The 12497-nt window shown below is 40.2% G+C and overlaps 1 protein-coding gene across 6 annotated transcripts in view; it reads left to right on the top strand.

Moving 5' to 3' along the window:
- Nucleotides 1–11546, top strand: part of abcc3 (ATP-binding cassette, sub-family C (CFTR/MRP), member 3) — a 77700-nt gene extending 66154 nt beyond the window's left edge. For 5 of the 6 annotated variants that reach the window (XM_047378052.1, XM_047378051.1, XM_047378049.1 and 2 more), the window contains 8 exons: nt 2460–2659; nt 5207–5333; nt 6102–6203; nt 6677–6823; nt 6915–7073; nt 8369–8535; nt 8614–8808; nt 10734–11546. In XM_047378052.1, coding sequence (XP_047234008.1) covers nt 2460–2659; nt 5207–5333; nt 6102–6203; nt 6677–6823; nt 6915–7073; nt 8369–8535; nt 8614–8808; nt 10734–10845 — 1209 coding nt within the window. In that variant the 3' untranslated portion in view covers nt 10846–11546. Of the gene's footprint in view, nt 1–2459; nt 2664–5206; nt 5334–6101; nt 6204–6676; nt 6824–6914; nt 7074–8368; nt 8536–8613; nt 8809–10733 lie in introns of those variants that run through there. The other variant, XM_047378053.1, reaches the window with a different exon arrangement.
- The last annotated feature ends 951 nt before the right edge of the window (nt 11547–12497 follow it).

The following is a 12497-nucleotide window of genomic DNA, read 5'->3' as shown; positions in this document are numbered from 1 at the left end:
GAGGTCTGAAAATTAAGTCCCGTTGCTGCCAATAACTCTCAGCAGCATAGCCCACTATATTTCATTATTAGAAAGCCATCCAGTTGTAGTGAATGGAAGCAGCTGAAAGTCCCACTGTTCTATACATACTCAGTGCATGTTTTACTTGTGAGGATTTAACTACACTAAAGTAATGTAGCTGCAAAAGATTACATCGAAGGACACCTCTGTCATGCCAATTATTATATGTCTATCTAGAATTAGTTTTCTCACAAAAACGTTGGGCCGTAAAAAGTAAATTTAAGCAATGCTGCACATTTGGCAGCTGAAAAGAAAGGTAAAATACAGATACAAAATCTGCCATTCATTTGTAACACACTCAGGAAATGTTGTTGTTGTTTTGTTGCTCATTATTGTTGGTGAACATATAAATTAAACGTTTGGATAAGGTGGGTTTGGGTTTAATTCAGTAAAGTGATTTGTAGACCTCCACAAAAAATATATATATCTTGTTAGATGTTTTTTACTAACAGACGACACACAAAAAACAAAATATCATAGCATAAGATTAGATCTTCCTACCAGAGAAACTTTATGCTCACAAACAACACCTGTGTTATGATGTTTTGTAGGGCTTCTACAAGGTTCAGTAGGTTAAATGTAAGACTTTTAATTAACGTTTTAAGATTGGTATGATGTAAATTAAAGACCTGGTTACTTAGTAACCCTAATTAAATATAACTTTGTCAATTTATCTTTGTGTTTTTAGACAATGACATGTCAGTTAATTGCTTTAGCACTTAAAAGTCTTTAATAGTTTGCATTGTAACCATTATTGACAACAGCCAGCTAGTGAAATCTGGGTTTTCAGGTAGATCAACCACACTTGCTTGCTGTTAGTGCAGTACTGCAATTGTTATGGCCTTAAATAAAAATTTGAATAAATTGACTCTTTATAATTATTCTCACAATTTTATCCTTTCCAGTGACACAGAGATAACTTGTAGTCAGCAGTTTGGGAAATATTTTAGAAATTACACCTCTTCTCTTAAAATATTTATTGTAATACACTTTTTCTAACTACTTTTTCTAATACTGTGGAGTAACTCCACTGCAAATATTTCTGACACAACCTGTCAAGTTATTGTTTTTGAAGGCTAAAAGACCTGGACTCGTTAATGATGATACGAGTGTAGAACATTTATCCCTATAGTACTCATCACGTTCTCATTGAGCAAATGACAATTTTCAAATGAAAAATTTATTTTTGATTAATTACAAAGCCACTAGGTAGGGCTTTGTACAGTTCACTGGTTAATAAATACAGTTTTTGAGCTTGTTGATGCAATATTATTGCCAATCATAAAGGATAGGGTGGGTAAAGGGTTACTTCATAGGCTTGCTTTCAGATAATGAGTACCTTTCAAGTGTTAATACTCCTCTTTACATTTTGTAATTTCACAAGCACAAACTTTAATGTGTGTAATTTTGGATTTCATTTGATACAAGACCAACATAAAGTACCACAACATTGTAAAATGGAAGTAAAATATGCATGGTGCTAGAATCTGTTGACAGGACAGCTATTAGGTGTGCAATCCATAAATCAGGTCTTTCTTTGGATCAACATGAACACTTCACAATTACACACTACTAGTACATCTCTTTACAATATATTAAAGTTTGTGGCTGTATTATGACAAAATGTAAAAACCTTCAGGCTTCAGAACCAAACCAGTGTAAAGATATCTACACAATAGGCAGTAGTGTTAATACTTATCAGAGGAAGGCTCTGTGTGTGTTCATGCTGTGATTCTACCTGGACCTCCAAATGAACAAGATCAAAAATAACAAGGTTATTTCAGTCCTGCTGCTTTTTCATGACATCTACCCTGCATGGTCTCCTCTTTGCCGCATGACTCTCTTTTTTTCCTCCTTCCCTCAACGGAGCTGGGAACCAACTGAGGACATATTGTTGGCACTAAAGGCCTCTACACTTCTAACACTTTCAAATGATTTTCTTTACAAGCCTATAAATGTGATTTCACAGACAATACGCTGCATCTGTAATGAAAAACAAAACACCGGCAGTTACACTCCACTGGTGCTGGCCGCCCTGTGGAAAGCTCGGTTAGGGTTATTGTTGCAACATTACAATCCAGCAGCCCACTGGTGCATTAATTAAAGTGTTTACATGCTGTGGCGCAGAGTGTACAACATTCTTGAGGTCAGTGCTGGTGAGCTGATGGAGATTGGCACCTTATCAAAAATCTGAAATCTGGAATATCAAATAACTCTGCAGGTGTTTTGTTCTTAAAAGCTGCTTTTATTATTATTTGTGCGTGCGTGTTTGTAAGTTTGTGTGTGTGCTTGTGTGGGCTCATCTCTGTGCAAATTTGTTTTGTCATTTCTGAGCATGTGTAAAACCACATCAGGATGTAATACCGTGTTTGTTTCTCTTCCTCCCCCGACGCCTGTAGAGATTTTACGTTGCCACGTCGCGGCAGCTTAAGCGCCTGGAGTCGGTCAGCCGCTCTCCAATATACTCCCATTTCTCTGAGACCATCACTGGCTCTAGCGTAATCCGAGCCTACGGCAGACACACTGCCTTTGTTCTAATGAATGATATAAAAGTGGATGAGAACCAAAAGAGTTACTACCCTGGTATAGTGTCCAACAGGTAAGTCTGCTGCCTCTGCTCAGCTGAACAGCAGCTTTTGGTTCTGGTTTAGTTATGAAAGACTAATTACCTTGTACTGCATATGCACCAATATCATGGAGGAGGCACTTAATATATAGAAAATGTAAATATTTGACCAAGAAGCTTCAGGTCAGCTTGACAGGAATATAAAATTATGGGGGTTTATTTCCACATACACTAAAATAGAGTGAAGCATCAGTGAGATACCAGTTTTATTTAAAAACGTCTTATTTACACAATATAGCTACATCTATTTGCTCATCTGCCTTCACACACATTTTAACTTAAGTGACATTTCATTCTTAATAATTATGATGTCAGCAGCTATAACAGCTTCAGCTTTTCTGGGAAGGCCTTACACAAGGTTTTGGAGTGTTGAACAGGAATATTTGACTATTCTTCCAAAACTGCATTTGTGAGGTCAGACACTGATGTTGGATGAGAAATCCTGGCTCACAGCCATGGCTTATTCATCACAAATGTGCCAGACCAGTGAAGTTCTTTCTGGACCTGTCTTTGTGCCCAGTCATGTGGAACAGGGATGGGAATGTCCCTAAATTGTTCCCAGTTTCCTTTCACTGGAACTAAGGTCCCAATTCCAACTCCTTATAAAACATCATAAGCATCTCAGCACCAAACTTTACACTTGACACAATGCAGTGTCCAGGGGGGGCATGCTTGCACCACTACATCCAATACTTGACATTAGTGGCTGCTCAGACATGGAAACCCACACCCTGAAGCTTTCAATGTACCAATGTACCACCTCTAAACCTCATGTGGCATATGAGGTTTAGAGGTCTGCAAGTATTTGCAGAAAGTTGGTAACTCTGTGCACTATGCACCTCAGCATCCACTGACCTCACTCTGTGATTGTTTGTGGCCTCCAGCTTCGTTGTAGTCACATTTAGTCTTTAAAAATGTGCTATACTAATTTCCCACGCTATTTGAATAAAGACAAGGCATCCGTGCTAGGTCAGGGTGGTAATACAGTAAAAAGGTATGCTAGGGTATTTGTAAATAGCAATAGTATTGCTTTGAGTACATTCGCTAGAAACAGTTTTACATTTTTCTCTATGTAACATGAATGTCTGGTGGACATTTTTCTTTCTCCTTCTTCTACAGTCACTCCAGTTGTGTATTTTCACAACACTGACATCATCTGTTTAGGAGATTGATTGCATTTAGTGTAATGCACCAGTGAAGCACCCACTTCACCATGTTAAGGATATAAATGTGTGAATACATTCTGGCTTTAACCTAACAATAGTCAGTTAAAATAACATAAAAACATGTTTAATGACAGAACGCTAGGTTAATCTCTCAAAACAACAATGTATCGCTGCTTTTATATGCTTAAACAGTGGGAAGAAGAAGTATTGGATACTGATGCTGATTTTGCAGGTTTTCCTACTTGCAAAGCAGGTAGATTTCGACCTTTATCATATGTACTCTTCAACTTTGAGTGATGGAATCTAAAACAAAAATCCAGAAAATCACATTATGTGATTTTAAGTAATTAATTTGCATTTTATTGCATGACATAAGTATTTGATACATCAGAAAAGCAGAACTTAATATTTGGTACAGAGACCTTTGTTTGCCATATCCAGATATCAGACGTTTCCTGTAGTTCTTGACAAGGTTTGCACACACTGCAGCATGGATTTTGGACCACTCCATACAGATCTTCTCCACATCCTTCAGGTTTCGGGGCTGACTCTGGGCAATATGAACTTTCAGCTCCCTCCAAAGATTTTCAATTGGGTTCAGGTCTGGTAACTGACTAGACCACTCCAGGACCTTGAGATGCTTCTTACGGAGCCGCTCCTTAGTTGCCCTGGCTGTGTGCTTCGGGTCATGGTTATGCTGGAAGAAAAAATAGCAACTCTTCCCAAGAGTGCAGCTGTTAGAGGTTAAAGAACTTAGAGTGGAACAAGCTATAGCATAAAAAAAAAACATTAGGCAGGTCACACAGAAGGATAAAGTGCGTGCTCCATATCTTTGACGAAGCCCTTCAGCTGGAATGTTTGCAGCCTGCCAAGGGGCAGTTCAGCAGTCTTCGCAAAGTAATTCAAGAAAATGGTGGAAATATTACGCCTCCTCCCTGTGTTACTCACATACACCTTCAGATCAGGTCTTCAGCTGGAGAGCCTGCAGCCTGCTGTGTCCCCTCACACCTGGTGAGGGCAAAATATTGGCTGATTTCTATCAAAGCAACCTTTAGAGAGGACATGTTGATTCTGTAATCTTACTGGGGTTGTTTTTCTATTGCTTAGATCACTTTGATCTGTGCTGAAATTTTACTAAAATAAACAGCTGTCTGTCTGTGCTGACAGTAATACCGTGTACTGTAGTATTTCTTTAAGAAAGCTTTAAAAACAGAAACTGCTCAACCTCAGTTTGTACTTTCATGACTTCCTTTAAGTTTAATTTTCAATAAACAAATAAGAAAATAATGTCTTAGACTACATGTAGAGTAGTGCCCACTACTTACTCTCTAACTGAAACCTTGTGGTCATGCAGGTGGCTCGGAGTACGTATCGAGTTCATCGGGAACTGCATCGTGTTGTTTGCTGCTCTCTTTGCTGTGACGGGAAAAGACAGTCTGAACCCTGGCCTTGTGGGTCTGTCGGTGTCATACGCTCTTCAGGTAACTTGACTGCTAGGATATGAGCTGCAGCTGTGAATTTTTACGTATGATGCTACAAGCTCGTCTGTGGGGAACATACAGTGTCTTGCTAAAGTTTTCATTCTACTTAAAGTCTTCCACATTTTGTCACTTTTAGCGACAACACAAAGTGGAGTGTCATTGTGAATTGGAGGGGAAAAGATGTTTTCAAAAAGGTTTAAAAAAACAAATCTGAAATTTGTGACTTGCATTTGTATACTGCCCCCTTTACTTTAGTACCACAAAATAAAATCCAGGGCAACCAAATGCCTTCAGAAGCCACCTAATTAATATGCAGCGTCCCACCTGTCTGTAATTTAGACTCATGATAAATACAGGTGTTAGTTGTGCACTCTTAAAACCTGGTAGATTATGTCTAAGTGGCAAGAAGAAAGCGATTGTTAAACGAAAGATTTTCAACAATACAAGTTTTTGGCCTACAATCAGAATAAAGTGTGTGGAGGAAGACATCACCGTAAACACAGCATCTCCATGTTGAAACATGGTGGTGGCAGTGTCATGCTATGGGGAGCGGGGAGAGGTTAGCTGCTTGGAGTTGATTGGGAGATGGAAGGAATAAAGTAAAGGTATTTTGCAAAGAAGAATGGCCAAAAACGTTCAGTTTGTAGATGTGCAATGTTCAATATGTATGAATACTTCTGCAAGGCACTGTGCAGTGTTTCATAATGTGGTCAGTAAATATCACTATGTGGTGTTGAAAGACTTTTAACACCAGGATTATTTGAACAGGTGACCATGTCTCTGAACTGGATGGTCCGGATGACTTCAGACCTGGAGAACAACATAGTAGCGGTGGAGAGAGTGAAGGAATACTCAGAAACCAAGACAGAGGTATGTTGACTACTTTTGTGCAGGATGTTTCCACCAAGACTTGTTTATGATGTTCCACAAAAGTTCATGCAGGACTGAGCATGTGTTTGCTTTTAAATCAGTGCTGCCTTCACCCCCACCTCCACCCACTCCGACCCCACCCTCACTCCATGCTAGAGTGAAAAAAGCAGGAACTCAGCCACATATCATAAAGCTGCTCTGCTGGTCAGCTCAAGCAGCACAAGACCTATAAACCATAACTAGATCCAGAAATGCAACATTACCTGCTTCCAGCAAGCCTCCTGCCTGTTGCATAACACAAACAAGGCATTTTGTACACTGTGTACTTTTACGGCATGTTTACTAACTGGTATACGTGTGATGAAATGCTTTTGTTTAGGAGCGAAATAAATGTCCCTTCTGCTAAAAGCTACTCAGACTGCAGAAGTGGCCAGAAAGTGTCCCATTCAGAAAAGTTGAGTTCTTGTTCACAGGCCCCATGGGAGGTGGAGAACAAGAAGCCCCCTCCTGAATGGCCCATGGAGGGGAACGTGGAGTTCAAGGAGTACAGCGTTCGCTACCGCGAGGGTCTGGATCTCGTCCTGAAGAACATCACGCTGAGCGTCAAGGGAGGAGAGAAGGTGAGGGCAAATTTTGTAAAGACATCTTTAATCTGGCCCTATTACTGCTCAGAAAAGGGTTCTTGTGACAACTCGGATTGCTTTTGAGCAGATCGGTATCGTGGGTCGCACAGGAGCTGGGAAGTCTTCCATGACCCTTTGCCTCTTCAGACTACTGGAAGCTGCTGGAGGGGAGATCACCATTGACGGTGTGAAGATATCAGAGATAGGCCTGCATGACCTGAGGTCCAAACTCACCATCATTCCTCAGGTATAAACCCTCTCACTCTGCCTCACACAGATTGCTCATCAACACCTAATTTTGTATAGACAGACTGAGGTTGCTTTGGGTTTAACAGAGTGAGCTTTAGCCCACATAACCACAGTTTGTGTTGCTAGTGCAAGTCAGCGCATGCATGAGGAAAACTGGATATTTTTGTGACTCACAGAATTAGCTTGGTTCTGTCCTGGTAGAATAGGAAGCGCTGCATGTGCAGATACAGGCAGAACTGTTGGTACCCTTCGTAAAAGCTTGAACATGAGTAAGTAAACTTTATTTATATGGCACGCCTCCCCAGTCAAAAGCTACTAAATGTTTCTTAGTAAAATCTAATCTAAATAAATATATATGCCCCCTACCTCCTTTCCACCTCGTATGCTCTGTTCAGTTCAACCCACAGTTATGCTAAAGGAGGTTCGAATGTTCTTTGGCCTGAGATGGCCATAGAAGAAGGTTGATTTTGTCTGTGTTGGTTTACCCATCGTTACACTGCTAAAAGAATCAGTAACTGGTAGTTTTCTGGTAGAGTCCACCAGATTTTTATTCAAATTGCTTTGTAATAAGGTTCAGAGGTCCACTGGAACAGATACAGGCCCACAGCATGATAGATTCTCCACTGTACTTGGGCAAGTGCACAGGGTGTTTTTTCATATATCCATCCTTTTTTTGCATTGGTCAGACCCACATGGGTTGTTTGCTGCCAAAAAGCTCAGTCCTGGTCATATCTCACCAGTTAAAGTCCCAGCAGAGTTTAGCAAACTCCACAGCAGCATGGAGATGATATCTAATAGGAGTCCTGATGACTCCAAGACACCACTCTTTGCTGCAGTTCTCAAACAGTGAGCTTTGGAGATTTCTTTTTCTCTCTTACCCTCCTGCTCACTGTGTGCATGCTAACAAGATACACTTGTGTCCTCTTCCAGCCTAGAGGCCAGTGGTAACATAAGGCCAAATTCTTAGTAATCCCTGATTCCTAGAAACACTGTTCAACATAACAAAATAAAGTATGTATCTAAGAAAACATAAATTTTTTTAAGATTCAAAGGGATTTAGAGGTGCCTCCGGGGATTTTGTTTAAAACAGTTACGGTATATTTTAAGTGTGTATTTCTACCCCCTGATTAAATGTACTCAACGTTGGGTTTTATTAGACTGCTCAGTGTCAGATTCTGCTGCTTTAATAAAACCTTTATTTCTTTTCAGATTTTGTCTTTTTCATCTCTCCAACAAGTGTGTCTGTGCATCTGTGTGTCTGTCAGCTTTCTCAAAGATCTGTCTCTTCCTCAGGAGCCCGTGCTCTTCTCTGGAACGTTGCGGATGAACCTGGACCCGTTTGAGAAGTACATTGATGAAGAGGTGTGGAAAGCCCTGGAACACTCTCACCTTCACAGGTTTGTCACTAACCAGCCGGCAAAACTGGAGATGGAGTGTTCGGAGGGAGGAGAGAACCTCAGGTGTGTTCAACGGAGAAAAGAGCTATTGAATAGATGCACTCTGTGCAGATTGGTTTTACTGATCTGTTTTTTCTACAGTGTGGGCCAGAGGCAGCTGGTGTGTTTGGCTCGGGCTCTCCTGAGAAAGACCAGGATCCTCATCCTGGATGAAGCTACAGCTGCTATCGACCTGGAGACAGATGATCTCATCCAGTCCACCATCAGAACTCAATTTGAAGACTGTACCGTCTTCACCATCGCACACAGACTCAACACTATTATGGACTACACAAGGTTAGACACACACTGTACATTCACAATTGGCTTTTGTGGGACATTAAGGTTTGTCTGAGCAGACTTGTATACAGCACATTTATTAACATTAATATATTTTATTAGAATTTACAATAAAAACAAAGTAGTGCAGGATTGTGAATTGTAAGGAAACAAATACAAATGTTTCAAAATATTTTACTAATACAAATCTGAAGTTTGGTGTGCATTTGCATTCAGCCCCCTTTGCTCTGATGCTGCTAAATAAAACCTGGTGCAACCAATTGTCTTGAGAAGTCACCTGACCTCAAATGCATCAGAGGTGTGTTATAGAACATTACTGAACAAACAGCATCATGATCACCAAGGATCACAGCAGACAGGTCAGAGAGAAAGCTGTCTAAGCTGAAGTCTAAAGAAGGATAAGGGTTTAAAATAATATCTCAAGCTTTGAACATCTCACAGAGGATTGGCTGGGCAAAGAGTGTATTAATCAGAGAAGCAGCCATGGTGCTGTGGGAAAGTTTTTCTAAGGCAGATACAGGGAAGATAGTCGGAGTTGGTTGGAGGATGGATGGAGCTACAGGACAGTTCTAGAAGAAAACCTGTTAGGTGCAAAAGACTTGAGCCAGGGACAACAACCCTTCACATACAGTGAGAGCTACAATGAAACAGCCTAAATTAAAGTGGATTCTTGTCTGGCAATGGCCTAGTCAAAGTCCAGACCTAAATCCAATGGAGAATCTCCGGCAACTAATGTTTGTACATGCTCTCATTTCAATCTAACTGAGCTTGAGCTATTGATGTACAAATATTGTAGAGAAATAAAGACTGGCGGCTATAGGTGCAGTGAAAGGTTGTTCTACATGGAATTGACTGATGGCGGGTGAATACAAATGCTCACATAAAATCCCAATAAAATACACTAAAGTTTATATGTAGTGTGAGAATACTTATGCAAGGCTCTGGACCAAGAAAAAGAAACATTCAACCCAGCAGCACAGAAAGTCTCTACAGTTTTCAAAGTGGAGACACGGATCAGAATGACCCTGTGTTCCTGAGTTACAGCATTCTGACGTCACTGTAAAGGGAACGCTTTGATAGAAAATGTCAACACTTTTTTAGACATTATTATGAATTATTAATCATGGTAGCCTTTATTGTCTGAATGATCCCTTAAAGCTTTGGGTAATGGCTGTTGCTAACACAGACGTGTAAAACATATGACCTTCTGATCATGGTGGTCAGGTGTTCACGCTGTGAAAAAACCCTGCTTTTATTATATCTCCAGGCTTTTACTGTCAACATCCATCTCGGTGAATTGAGCTAAGCTTTAATTGTTGGGAACCGAGCCGATAATAGCTGTGTTCTCTTTGGGAAACAGGCAGGACGATCCACCATCTGACAGATAATAAAAGAAATGAGTTGTGTGTATGGTTGAGCCCTCAGGAATAAGACAAATATCAGTGATGATATGATCCCTGATCACTGTCCCTAGCTGCTATTATTCGGTTTAAGTGGCAGCTGCTCCCTCATGTTCAACATGTGCCACACATGACCTTGTTGTCCCTGTGCTGTGACTGAACCTACTGTGTTTCACTGTGACTACAAGTTCCCACTTTAACAGGCCAAAAGAGAAAACATTTTGCTAATGCAGCGAAGCAGTCATTAGTAAAGTTTTCATGCCTCTTGAACTTTTTTCACATTTTGCCAATTTTTATAAGCATTTTAGGTAATACACCAACACAAAGTAGTTGGTCTACTTGTGAAGCAGAAGCATAATTATGCATTGGTGTCCAAATTCCTACACACTACCAAACCCGTTATTAGTCACTGCCAAAACTTTTGACTTTATCTCTTCACGGTGTGTTTGTAAAGTTTCCAACCTCTGCAGATTTAAAAGCGGCAGACTGTCACTAACTGTTCTATTCTCTCTCCTGTTCCAGGGTGCTGGTGTTGGACAAGGGACAGATAGCAGAGTTTGATACTCCCACAAACCTTATATCAAAAAGAGGAATCTTCTACGGCATGGCTAAAGATGCAGGACTGGCACAGTAGAAGTGCCTCTTTGTTCCGACGTTGAGAATCAGCTTAGCTCACCACAGCCCAACTCTAGGCTTTAAACCTGGGAGCCGAGCTGTGCATCACTTCTTATGTGGACTTACTACATGCTATGATTATCTTTGTTTTTAGGGGCACTTTCTGCTCATTTTGAATGAAGCCTGAACTCTTTTGCAGACTTGGGTCAAATAGCACTTGGAAGAAGTTCTAGTTCTCGTCAAAACAGGTCAGGTCTATTTATGAACTGTAAACCTTCAGCCACCCTTACAACAATCCATCTGTCATATGAATAGGAAACAAAAAGCCATACATGCAGATGCTACTTGACTCAAGCCTGCTCCTTTGTGCCTTCTGCCAGTGGGATAAGAAAGCCAGTGAATGTATCATATTTTAACTCGGCTGACTGTTGCAAGTCAACTAAAAAGGAGGAACTTTTATTTTACTATTCAAAGAAGACTGTGCCACTGTACCTTCCTCATGAGAGTCAAAAAACGTACACTTTTGTGATAAAACCCCTGTTATTTTTTTACTGTACGTTTATTTAAGATACTTTTGAGAGATTTGTATTGTGTAGGGATGTTTGCTCAATTAAATGTGTGATTATTCTGTGAACCAAATCTATAAAAACTTGAATTCTGTACCACCAAAATAGTAAAACATTTTTATGCGTTTATTTAAAAAAAACAATTCAAGGTCAATCTGTTTGCTTTGTTGCAATCGTGGAGTTGATATTAGCATTGACATTACCAGATAAGACCAGTGTGTAGGTAGTGATATTTAAGTGACTGGATTAAAATCATTATTGAGTGCATCCCTTTACAGCCAGTTTGGCACCCACTGAGAATACTGGAGGCATGTGGAAGCTGTTGCATAATATATTTGAAAAATAACAATCGATATCATTTGGGTTATGATAGTTTCTGATGCTCTGTGCAGAGTTGTAGCTTTATTACCAGATTGTCAAATACAAACAAATGAGCTTTGGTAATTGTGTTTACACTAACTAACCCTAACATTGTTGGTATGTCACGGGGAGCTGATCTGAAAATGTAATTCTGTAGCATTACTCCAGTTATCCACGAGATGGAGCTCAGAGTCGGGGATCTTAGAGGTGGAGAGCTGGGCCAAACCTCCATTCATTCATGCATCAAATTATAGGAAATTTATTGGACACCTCATTTATAATTATGAATATATTGAATAATAGTTTTTGGAAAACCATATGACTGATTGTTTGGTGGTGCACTATCTTGTAAACCTACTTACATACTTTGAGCGTTTTCAAATTTTGTTGCATAAGCTTTTTCTTTTTTTTGGGGGGGGGGGTTATGTGACAGACCAGCACACATTAATGCATAAATGTGAAATGGAAGGGAAAAAATGCATGTCTTTTTATTTTTGTTTAATTTGAAAAATAAATGTCTGAAAAGAGTGTCTGATCTGAATTACGGTAGTCTTGCCACCAATTTTTGCAGCACTAGTGGCCTTTATTTTCACATTTTTTGACCATGAGCTGACAGGTAAGGGGTGGAAGACATGCAGCAAAGGTCAATGAGCCGGATCTCGAATCCATGATGGCCTACGTCAAGGACTAAGGCCTCCGAGAGTCGCGTGTTTTCCCAAGTGTCCCCCCATCGCGCCCTTGCTAC

Source organism: Girardinichthys multiradiatus, chromosome 10 (genome assembly GCF_021462225.1).
Source record: "Girardinichthys multiradiatus isolate DD_20200921_A chromosome 10, DD_fGirMul_XY1, whole genome shotgun sequence".
Classification (NCBI taxonomy): domain Eukaryota; kingdom Metazoa; phylum Chordata; class Actinopteri; order Cyprinodontiformes; family Goodeidae; genus Girardinichthys; species Girardinichthys multiradiatus.
This window is presented reverse-complemented; position numbering and strand designations above follow the sequence as displayed.